The sequence below is a fragment of the Muntiacus reevesi genome, chromosome 9 (assembly GCF_963930625.1).
Source record: "Muntiacus reevesi chromosome 9, mMunRee1.1, whole genome shotgun sequence".
Lineage (NCBI taxonomy): Eukaryota > Metazoa > Chordata > Mammalia > Artiodactyla > Cervidae > Muntiacus > Muntiacus reevesi.
The window spans coordinates 47822900-47835522 of NC_089257.1; the positions used below are offsets into that span (position 1 = coordinate 47822900).

A 12623-nucleotide genomic window follows, 5' to 3' on the forward strand; every position below is an offset into this window, starting at 1 on the left:
AAAATAAAGTCAGCCACTGTTTCCACTGTTTCCCCATCTATTTCCCATGAAGTGATGGGACCAGATGCCATGATCTTAGTTTTTTGAATGTTGAGCTTTAAGCCAACTTTGTCACTCTCTTCTTTCACTTTCATCAAGAGGCTTTTTAGTTCATCTTCACACTCTGCCATAAGGGTGGTGTTGTCTGTATATCTGAAGTTATTTATATTTCTCCCAGCAATCTTGATTCCAGCTTGTGCTTCTTCCAGCCCAGCGTTTCTCATGATGTACTCAGCATATAAGTTAAATAAGCATGGTGACAATATACAGCCTTGATGTACCCCTTTTCCTATTTGGAACCAGTCTGTTGTTCCATGTCCAGTTCTAACTGTTGCTTCCTGACCTGCATACAGGTTTCTCAAGAGGCAGGTCAGGTGGTCTGGTATTCCCATCTCTTTCAGAATTTTCCACAGTTTATTGTGATCCACATAGTCAAAGGCTTTGGCATAGTCAATAAAGCAGAAATAGATGTTTTTCTGGAACTCTCTTGCTTTTTTGATGATCCAGTGGATGTTGGCAATTTGATCTCTGGTTCCTCTGCCTTTTCTAAAACCAGCTTGAACATCTGGAAGTTCACGGTTCACGGATTGCTGAAGCCTGGCTTTGAGTCAATTACACAACTCAGTTTAAACTCTGTGCTAGGGATTACACAACAACAATGTATCCTGCCTGAGGACAGTCTCCTCCTCCTGAAAACCTCCTGGCCAATCCTGTCATCTTAAAGTGTAAACTATGGGAGTGGGTCTAGTAAGATCTTTACAGCCTCCAGACTTTCTTTTGATTCATTGTCATAACTAATTAAAAGGTATATAACTCCATTGCTAACACTGGGGGGGGGGGGCACTCTTTCTGCCCCCTTCTGATGTCTATATCAGAAGCTTTCTCTATCTCTTTTATACTTTAATGAAACTCTATGTTATCTTAACTATATACCTTTTAATTTTAATGAAATTAAAAGACGCCTACTCCTTGGAAGGAAAGTTATGATCAACCTAGACAGCATATTAAAAAGCAGAGACATTACTTTGCCAAAAAAGGTCCGTGTAGTCAAGGCTATGGTTTTTCCAGTGGTCATGTATGGATGTGAGAGTTGGACTGTGAAGAAAGCTGAGCACCGAAGAATTGATGCTTTTGAACTGTGGTGTTGGACTCTTGTGAGTCCCTTGAACTGTAAGGAGATCCAACCAGTCTATCCTAAAGGAGTCAGTCCTGGGTGTTCATTGGAAGGACTGATGTTGAAGCTGAGACTCCAATACTTTGGCCACCTCATGCAAAGAGTTGACTCATTGGAAAAGACCCTGATGCTGAGAATGATTGAGGATAGGAGGAGAAGGGGACGACAGAGGATGAGATGGTTGGATGGCATCACTGACTCAATGAACATGGGTGGACTCTGGGAGTTGGTGATGAACAGGGAGGCCTGGCGTGCTGCGGTTCATGGGGTCACAAAGAGTCGGACATGACTGAGTGACTGAACTGACTGAACTGAAACTCTATTACACAAAAGCTCTGAGGGATCAAGCCTCGTCTCTGGCCCCAGATTGAATTATTCCCCTCCAGAGGCCAAGAATCCCGGCGTCTTTCATGGTTCAGCAGCAACCTTTCAACAATCACCTCCTCCAGGAAGCCTTCCCTGATTCCTAGTCCTAAGGTACTTACCCAGTAAAGTCTCCCAATATAAGTCTTAACCACAAATGTAACACTCACCACACAAGGTGGTAGAAGTTGACTTATCTGCTTCAGTATTCAATTATAAGTCCCTAGAAATGAGTGATTATACCTGATCTTTGTGCTTAACATCTAGCAGAGCAGCTAGCACATGGTGGCTATCCAATAAGTGACTTTTAATTTATGAACAGATACTCAAAAGAGATAACAGGTGGAATCCATGAGTGTGTAAAGTGTCAGGTGCTGACGATTATGATGATGATGTAATAATACTGGTGGTGGTGGTGGCAAAAGAAGAGAGCAATATTGGGAAAGGAGATGGGGAAAGAGGGGAAGGAGGAAGAATTCAACTCAGCGCTTCTGCTTCCAAGCCTAACAAAAAGATGGATACATCTACACCTATTAAGGACAAGAAATTTGCCACTGCATTTGCCCTCCTTCTAAATCCATTGTGATGTGATTGATTCTAGTATTTCCTGTGAGTTCATCAGGAATGATTGGATGAACTATGGATAAGTTTAGCTCCCTGGATCTGCTGGGTGAGATTATAGCAATTACATGCTTTAGCCACTAGATGGCAGTGAGAAGTTAGTCCACTTTTTGACATAATTAACCCAACTTCTGGAACTTTCCTTCATTTAGTGCTTAGAGATTGCTTCCCAGATCCACCTTCTCTGTCGCAGGTACCCTGTCCCTGAACCTCCTAATATGAGTTCCTTGGTCCCTGGAATTCCTGTAACTTCACAGCTTTCTAGTTCTTTCTCTGTTACCCATGTTATCACTTTGTTGATTTGTGTCTATCTTTTCCTCAAATAGAAACACATCACCTCAAAGCCTGAGACACAGTAGTTCAGTATCCCTTCTTCTCTTTTGGATTCTTTCCATGGAACTTCATTCTGCAGTTTCTCCATTTTAAGAAGACCTCTCTCTAGTGCTCTATAGCTCTGTTTCCCTAATGCAGATCTCCATTCTGAGCCTGACCTATATATCCCTATAAGCGATCTACTTGACTTTATTTCACACAGAAATGTCAAACTTTACTCCTCCAAAACTGAGTTTCACCCCAGAAAGTCTTCTCTTCCAGTGTTCCACATCTCAAAAAGTGGAAGCCCCACCCACTTTGCTCCAGAAATATGAGTTCCATCCTTGACACCTCTTTCTCTTCTACCCCTCCCCTACATACAATCTATTACCAAGTCCTGCAAGTTGATATCCGAAGCATGGATAGAATCATTCACACTGCTCCATTCCCACTGCCATCGTCCTAGCCCAAGCCGCATCACTCTCACCTGGGCTAGAGCATTTGCCTCTTCCTTGCCTATTTCCAGTCCTGAAATCTTCCCATGAATTATCTACCCAGCAGGCAGAAGGACACTTTGAAGTACAAGTATGTCCATGTCACTGCTTTGCTCTACACGTCACTGGTCACCTACCAGTAGTAGGTGAACTTCAGAGTTCTTACTGTAGTTATCAGACTTTGCATGTTCTGGCTTCTGCCTACCTCTTCATCTCACCCCTCCCTCTCTGTCTCCAGTCTTCTCCCTTTCCTGGAATGACATCAGGTCCCTTCACGTTTCAGACGGTTCCACACTCTGCAGGTGGGCCTGGCTAACTCCTATCAGCCTCTCTGGAGGCTCTCCCTGTCCTCCTCTAGGGTCATTCCTGCCCCCAGCCACTCCCTCCAGGTTACATAAGGTCTTCCTGTTATAATGTCTACGTTGCTTGTGTTTTTCCTTTGTAACAGTTAATACAACCATGTATACTTTCACGTGTGTTTCGTCAGTTGTGTCCAACTGTGCATCCTCATGAACTGTAGCCCACCAGGCTCCTCCATCCGTGGTATTCTCCAGGAGTGGATAGCCATTCCTTTCTCCAGGGAGTCTTCCCGACCCAGGGATCAAACCCAAGTCTCCTGCATTGCAGGCAGATTCTTCACCGTCTAAGCCACCAGGGAAGCTCCTAATACAAGGATAATTATATCTTTATTGTATTAATTTAATAGAGTCAGGAGGAAGGAATTTTTCTCTACCCTTCTAAATGCTTCTGGCTGGTCTAAGAATTAAATTGACATGAGAAAATCAGAAAAAAATTAATAACCTATATACATGGGAAAGGCCCAGGAGAACTGATTAACCCATCGAAATAATCAAAGTCCTCCTCTTAAACACTGTGCTAGCTTGCTTGCTAAGTCACTTCAGTCATGTCCAACACTTTGTGATCCTATGGACTGTAGCCTGCCAGACTCCTCTCTCCTTGAAATTTTCCAGACAAGAATACCAGAGTGGGTTACCATGCCTTCCTTCAGGGGATCTTCCCGACCCAGTGATTGAAACTGCATTTCTTACAACTCCTGCATTGGTCCAGTTCAGGTCAGTAGCTCAGTCATATCCAACTCTGTTCAACCCCGTGAACTGCAGCATGCCAGGCTTCCCTGTCCCTCACCAACTCCTGGGTTCTTTACCAGTAGCACCACCTCAGAAGCCCTAAATACTATCCTCAGTTAAAGACAAAAGAGGACGTTGAGAGGCTGGGGGAGAGTCAGTTATGGGAGGTTACTGTAAGGTTACCCTTACAGTAAGTAAGGGTAGGGTAGGGCTGTTTTGCAGTTTCAAATCCTTGCTTGGTTCATTATAAGAGTTTCAAGAGATTTGCTCATTATCTTCTTCTATATCCAACCAGGAAGGTACCTTACAAATGGAAATTTCCCTTACAAATATTTCTTACAAAAGGTAACTTCTGCAAGGTTTTCAGAGTTTTTCTTGTCTGCTGTTTCTTAGAAAATAACCAACTTAAAATTTTAAAAGTGCCAAGGAGACATATTTTGGGGTGGCAAACTCTGTTCCTCTACAATAGCTGTCTCTCTCATTGCACTATTTTGTTATTTTTATGTTATGAATACCTAACAGTGTATCTGGTACATACAAGTCATTCACCAACTGTTGTTGAATAAATATTAATGGTTTCTTTCCCTCTCTCTAACTGGTCATTCTCCCTCCCACCAGTGTATTTGCATAAGCTTCACATACACAAAATTGGCCCTATACAAATAAAATAGCACTTATCCTTCCATTCTTAGTTGAAATATCACACCATCAGTGCACTGATAATGAAACACTAGCAGATGACATTGGCACTAGGATGAGAGTAAAGGGCAGAATCAAAAGGTGTCTTAAGGATACTGCTCATTAAAGCTTAAAGGGCTGAGGGAGATTATTCAGGCAGGACTTGCAAATAATTAAAGAGAAAAATCACAGGCCTAAAATGGTGTCAGTTGAGCTTAAGCCCACGATAACAAACCTAGATTTACTACCTACCCTAATTTCACTTTTTTACTTTGGCCAGAAATGCAATCTGAATCAGCCAGTTTGAACTTTTCTGGTCCGCACCTATGAGATGCAAGCCCCAAAAGAACAAAGGGTGTAATTCCTCATCCACTACAAATGGTTGTTGCAAACAACAGTGCCCCCTAGGGGAATTTTGGATGGAAAGAACAGGATGAGATATTCTGTGCTCTGGATTAAGCAAGCCCCGCCCCCCACCTAGATATTAACGGTTAAGATGTGTATCTCAGGGTGAATCTCAGTGGCCCCAAATTCTTGCATTTTCCATACACAAAGCACTAAAATAATTTACGTGATATATCCATTCTTTGTGATTAGCATCTTTTACCAAGATGATGTGATTAATACCTTTACCAAGATGTATGCTTGACTACTTTCTTCGCCAAAAATTTTTGCATATATTGGCTTCTCCCCCACCTCTTTGGAGCAGTTCACTCAGAGCTGCTGAGTGGCTGTCTCTGGGCTATGTCCTCAGTGTGAGCGTGTGTGTTCACTCAGTCGCTCAGTCATGTCTGGTCATGTCTGACTCTTGTTGCCCCGTGGATTGTAGCCTGCCAGGCTCCTTCATCCATGGGATTTTCCAGAAAGAACCCTGGAGTAGGTTGCCATTTCCTTCTCCATGGGATCTTCTAAGCCCAGGGATAGACTCTGGGTCTCCTGCATTGACAGGTGGATTCTTTATCACTGAGCTACCAGGGAATTCCCTGGGAATAATAAAGTTATGTTACTGAAGACAATGAAATGATAAAACCGTATACAAGTATACAGTAACCTCCCTGGTGGGTTGAAAGCTTCACTTTTTTTCAGTTTTCATTCTATATGAAATTAGTATTAAAAAACTGGCAAAGAATTGTACTAGACAAAGTTAAATAGGCAAAAGAGACTTTACTCAAGACTATTGCAATAGGGATGAGAGACTGATTCAACCTCTGCTGAAACAAACAGCTGGAGAGATTTTAAAACCTGGAATGAGGGGAATCATAAGCTACCTGTGCTTGTTAAATCACTACCCCCAAAGAAAAGTAAACTTTCCCATATTTTTATGATGGGATAGTTTCAAAGGAGGCAGAGTAAGAATGCTTACAAATTTTCTAAAGCTCTCTGAGAAAAGGAAGGTCAGAGATTAAGATCAGGGAAAAATCCTGTCTAAAGCTGACTCAGGCTAAGGTAGACAATGAAGGCCATCTTGGTTAGAGCCTTCGTGTTATTTTAAGTCTAGCTCATGGAAATAGAGAGTAGAATGGTTGTCAGGGGCTGACTGGGGCAGAATGGGGGAGGTGATTGCGGGGACATGGGGAGTTGTTGGTGAAAGGGTACAAACTTTCAGTTACAAAGTGAATAATGTACAGCATGGTAACTGTGAGGTAATTAAAATAGGAAAAAGAGTCCAGAATGGCAGTGGCTAAAAGATAAGGAAGGGAAAATCCCACAAAAATAGAACAAAGGAAGGTCCAAGGACCGGAGTGAGGACCTCAGGTAGAACAAACAGCACTCCTAGCTATCCCAATTTACATAGGGCAGGCCCAGGGGGAAGAGAAAAAACAGGCAAAAAGAGGAGTCAAAGGGCCAGGGGTCTCTCTCTCTCCTCTTCACATCTTTTGGGTCAGCATGCTCTCATGCCTCAAGGATGTATTTTCCTTTATTTTCTAACTAAAACTGAGCTGTCACATGGAGCTGTAACACTGGTCCATTGCTTCAACTTTTTGTTGTGATGAGACAGAACCAAGGAAATTACACACTCCCCTGACATAACTATGGTCAATAATAGTGTATTATATGCTTGAAATTGACTAAGAGAGTAGGTCCCAGGTGTTCTCAAACTCCCAAAGAGGTAACTATGTGAGGCAATGGGTGTGTTAATTAACTTGATTGTGGCCATCATTTCACAATCTGTATGTATGGAAAATCATCATTTTGTACACTTTAAATACATACAATTTTATTTGTCGATTATATCTCGATAAAACTGATAAAAAGACAAAAATTAAAGCATTTAAAAAGAAAAATTGGTTGTTTCATTGATTATGATGTAATCAATAAATGAACAAGTGAACTAAAGAATGATTAGCGGGAAACTCTGTTTTTAGGTAAGTTTTACGTAATTAGTCCTTATAAGAGTTATGAGAAAGAAATTTCAGGATATCAAGGGATGAGATTCAATTAAAGTTTTTTGTAGTTGTTTCTTTGATGTTTTACCAAGAACACTATTGTACAACATTCATATATTATTCACAAGATTTCGGCAACCTGCTAATGAAGTTTCTCTGTTTTGCTTTATTCTGTTGAAAGTTGAAGTAAATTTGCACTATACTCCCATTTTTGGCAGGAGTACATACGGGCATAAAGAGAAAAGTTTTTTCCCATCAAAATTGATGGTTGTGTTATTGGACTTCCCTGGTGATGCAGTGCATAAGAATCTGCCTGCCAAGGCAGGGCGCATGGGCTCAATCCCTGATCCAGGAAGATTCCACATGCTGCAGGCAACTAAGCCACCATGCCACAACTACTAAGCCCGTGCTCTAGTGCCCGCGAGCCACAACTGCCACGCCCATGCGCTGCAGCTTGCTGAAGCCCTAGCTCCCAGAGCCTGTTGCTCTGCAACAAGAGAAGCCACAACAATGAGAAGCTACTAGAGAGTAGCTCCCACTCTTCACAACTAGAGAAAGCCCGCACAAAGCAAGACCCAGTGCAGTCAAAAATAAATAAACAAAATTATTTTTTAAATGCTTTCAAAAATCAATGATTATTTCATAAAGTGCTCCAACCTCTTTTTTTAATCTCACTTTAAGCTGAAACAAACAGCGGTACTCCTTTGGTGTAGATTCAATGTCACACACTTTCTGTTGTCTTCTAGCAACATTAAAATAGGAAACGAGAACGAGATAGTATATTTTTGCAGTGTCTAGTTATTCTTTCTGGAAAAGATACACATAGATTGATATGATTCATGGATAAAAGAAAAGAGGCACAATTTATCATGTTTATATTCTACAAGAAAAAAAATCATATACTGTTTGACAAATGTTGAGGTGCTGAGGGCATTTTTACTCTATAACAGAAATTTTGACAAGATTTCTAGACCATGGCTTCTTAGTGAAAATGAAATATGATAAATTACTCTCAAAAATAGTAACACACTGGAAGAATATATTCTAACATAACCAAATGAAATACAGTTTTGGATTATAATATCTGTAGGTCCTTGAATAGAACCAGTGTGGTCATTCTCAATAAGGAGCTGTTTTTTTCATCTCATGCATGGACATATTTTCACTCAAAAAATAAAAAGCTCATCTCTCTGTTGGTTTCCTGGAGATGTAACTAGTCAGTAGGGCAGAGTGGGCTTTCAGAATCAATACAAAATTGTGAATATCATTTTTTGAAGGTTTGGTAACATTAATGAAAGTTTGCAAACTCAGATATTTACTCCATGAAAACCATACTGTGAAACCTATTCTACAGAAATTAAAGCAACAATGTTTGTGAAAGTATTAAAACTAGTTTCTTGTGGGAGAAGGTGAGGGTGGGATGTTTTGAAAGAACAGCATGTATATTATCTATGTTGAAACAGATCACCAGCCCAGGTGGGATGCATGAGTCAAGTGCTCGGGCCTGGTGCACTGGGAAGACCCAGAGGAATCGGGTGGAGAGGGAGGTGGGAGGGGGGATCGGGATGGGGAATACGTGTAACTCTATGGCTGATTCATATCAATGTATGACAAAACCCACTGGAAAAAAAAAAAAACTAGTTTCTTTATTTAGCATTCTCTAGAGGAACAAAAAATTAACACACACCCATATGGCCACCAGTAAACAATTTTTTGAAGAAACTGTGTGACACCTAATATTAAGGAGTATTATGCATCTATGAAAAAAGAATAAAACTATTAATATATAAAGATGTTCTACTATATTATCAAATTTGTAGAACTCAAAAATTAAGCATATTCATACCAAGAAATGCAAACAGTCTTTACGATTTATTAAATTTAAATAAAGTCCAGTACAGCAGTAATACCACATAGACCCCTCAGCATAGTCAGAATGTATGTAAATCCACTTTTCTTTGCCGTAATTTTATCAAAGCTCTTTTCAGCTCACTGTTCCTCAGACTGTAGATCAGTGGATTCAGCAGAGGTGTTAAAAGTGAGTAAGACAAGGACATCAACTTCTTGGTTTCTGGGGAGTAGCCAGATTTAGGTTGTAAGTAAGTCATACTGGCTGTGCCATAGAAGAGGGTAACAGATGTGAGATGGGAGGCACAGGTGGAAAAGGCCTTTTGCCTCCCAGTGGTCGATGGCATCTTCAGGATGGCAAAGAGAATTCGAATGTAAGACAGAATGATCAACATGAAAGGAAGCATGATAATCAAAATGGTGCCAGTGAATGCATAGATTTCAAACAAAAATGTGTCTGCGCATGCCAGCTCTAGCACTGCTGGAGTTTCACAAGAGATATGATTGATTTCACTGGGGCCACAAAAGGGAAAACTAGAAACCCATGTCGTTTGTACAGTACCTAACATGAAACCCAAAGTCCATGAGCCTGTAACTAATTTCATAAAAACTCGTTTGTTCATAATCATTGGGTAGTTCAGAGGAGAGCAGATTGCAGCAAATCGGTCATAAGCCATTGTCCCTAGGAGAAAACATTCAGTCCCACCAAAAAAAAGAATAAAATACATCTGTGCAAAGCAGCTCACAAATGAAATTGACGTTTTTTCATTGGAGAGGACCACCAGCATTTCAGGCATAATGACTGCACTGATACTAACATCCACCACAGACAAATTCTGGAGGAACAGGTACATGGGAACATGCAGGCTCTGTTCCAGGCAGATGACAACTATAATGACGGCATTTCCTATCAGTGTCAGCAGATAAATAATCAAGAAAATCCCAAAGAGCTGCCCTTGGAGTTCAGGAAAGTTAGAAAAGCCCAACAGGATAAACTCAACCACAGAGCTTTGATTTTGCCTTTTCATTTCAATAGTGGAGCATATTTTGCATTTATGGCATAGTATATAAATTATGAAGTCACAATTCAATAACTATGTTTTCGTTCAATTCTAGGTATACTTAAGAGAAGATATAAAGAGGAACTCATCCTGACAGAAATTCAGTTTGGTAATTTTGGAGAGTGCCCAATTATTCAAATAAATGAATCTTTTCCCAAAAAAAGGAGGAAGTGAAGAAGTCTGGCTCAGAAATCTTGTCTGAAAAGTACAAAATAATATCAAAATTATTTTCCAACTTGTGCAGCTTAAAAATGAAAATAGTCTTAAAACAACACAAATGTTTTATAAAGTATAAAAGTTAACAACTGGAAAAACAAACCCAAGAAATTTTTCATAACAGTCTAATAGTTCAATGATACAGTACAGTCAATTGTTATTTATTACAACTTTTTGTCTAGTTCAAAATCCCTTTTGTGATTCAATTGAATATGAAAACTCTGCAGAAAAACAAAATGGGACTTGTGTTTCAGATCATGCTGCTAAGTCACTTCAGTCGTGTCTGACTCTGTGCGACCCCATAGACGGCAGCCCACCAGGCTCCCCCACCCCTGGGATTCTCCAGGCAAGAACACTGGAGTGGGTTGCCATGTCCTTCTCCAATGCATGAAAGTGAAAAGTGAAAGTGAAGTTGCTCAGGCGTGTCCTACTCTTAGCGACCCCATGGACTGCAGCCCACCAGGCTCCTCCGTCCATGGGATTCTCCAGGCAAGAGTACCGGAGTGGGTTGCCATTGCCTTCTCCGTGTTTCAGATCTTAGGTGGTCTGTAAATAATGTGAAGTGACTTCAGTTTATTGATTTTTTCATAGACTGCAAAATAATAGTCAATTATCTTGCAATTGGCCTTCATAGAAAATATTCAGGGTTAATTCTTTATGGTTCATCTTTGTCATGATGATTTAAGAAAAGTTCAATTTTGATCATTCTGAAATTGTGATTTAAATGTGTTTTTTCTCTCTCTCTATTTTTTCTCTTTTACTCTCCCTCTCACCAAGAAGTTAATCATTAATTATTCAACAAACATTGATTGAAAAAAAAACACTGAATACCTACCATTTTCTAGGCTCAGTAATCTCAGGTACACAGTTAATCCCACAACTCAACGAAGAGCTGGAAACACTACATAAAATAACATTCTATCCTTGTCTCAGTATTCTCTAAGTCCTAGCTCTATCTTTGTCCATTGTCCATTACAATCAATTATCAAAAAGTTCATCCAGGCTTTTCCATAACATCTTACAGAAAAGATATATATATATATGTATTTAGATTATACATATAAATATGAACTCTAACTCCCTCACTAAAGTATTAACTCCAGAAGTCAAAGATTTTTTTGTTTTTTGCTATACTCACAATGTCTATAACAGCCTCAGGCCCATAATAAATGCTAAACCAACTTTGGATTAATAAAGGAATAAAAAATGAATAAAATCCGAAAAACCTCTAAGGAAAAGAGAGTCTAAAATGAAAGTGCGCAGCACTTTTGGGAAGCAGAGGTGATAACAAATGCTTCAGACATTCCAGTGAGGTATGGATTACTTCTGATTTGGGACAGAGTACAAAGAAATATAATCATAGAATGTCATCAGTGGGAAGTACCTTAGGTGAGATAAAGAAAACAAAAGGAGGAGAGATGACCTGTTCAGAGCAAAGGTTTTTGGTAACAACTTAGCATTCCATTGAAGGCCTACTGGTCCTTGTGTGGTGACTTGAAAATCATCAGGAATATGATGTGGAACCAAGAAGAACAGAAGGATACAGCAAGGTGAAGACATTTAATGTCTTGGGTGCAGATCAGTAGGACATTAGTAGACACTAGAAGGCAAGTTTATTTGTTCTGAATAAATCATCATTAAAGTTGAATGTCTGTATTAACCATAATAATTATGTTTAGGATATAAAAGTCACCTAAAATTAATAAAATATACTCACAGGATCAAACATTTAAAATAAATTTCTAAGAAAGAATAATGTGTATTCAGCGCCAATATTTAAAAGTGGATGGACTTTGAAATTAGAAAATTCAGGGTATAATATAAATAAAATGAAAACTTTTTAGGACTGATTTTAAGCATGTTATGGAACAAAGTGTGGGTGGTAAAGAGCAAGTGACCACAGATGTTCCACAATATTCAACTAAGACTATTATGCTGTCTTGATAACTCACTGACACAAAATACTTGAGCAGATCACTCCCTTCTCCAGGTTTCATCCTTACAATGGAAAAAAGTAGGAGCTGGACTTGTTAAACAAGTTCCCTTCCAGTTGCAAACTTCTAAGATTTGATTTTAGTGCATGCAAAATACTTGACACTTCTAATTATTGGCTGAACTTTTCTCTGAAATGAGGAGAAAAATAAATTGGCCAGCATCAACATCAGTTTACTGACTCAAACATTTCATCTGTGTCTAGTGATTCCTGAGCACTGAGACATCACTTCAACAGCATCTCCAACTATCAGTGGAAGATGAACTACAAATGAAACACCCACTAATGAGCACAGAGCAGAATTTTCACTTTCTTACCTATTGAATCTGTCAATTTAAAGTTCACACTA

General features: G+C 39.7%; 1 protein-coding gene across 1 annotated transcript; it reads right to left on the reverse strand.

Annotated features, from left to right (window-relative positions):
• Positions 1–9087: 9087 nt before the first annotated feature.
• LOC136175291 (olfactory receptor 10A6-like) lies at positions 9088–10032 on the reverse strand. Its single transcript, XM_065945617.1, has one exon. The coding sequence runs from the start codon at positions 10030–10032 to the stop codon at positions 9088–9090; it is 945 nt and encodes a 314-aa protein (XP_065801689.1).
• Positions 10033–12623: the final 2591 nt, after the last annotated feature.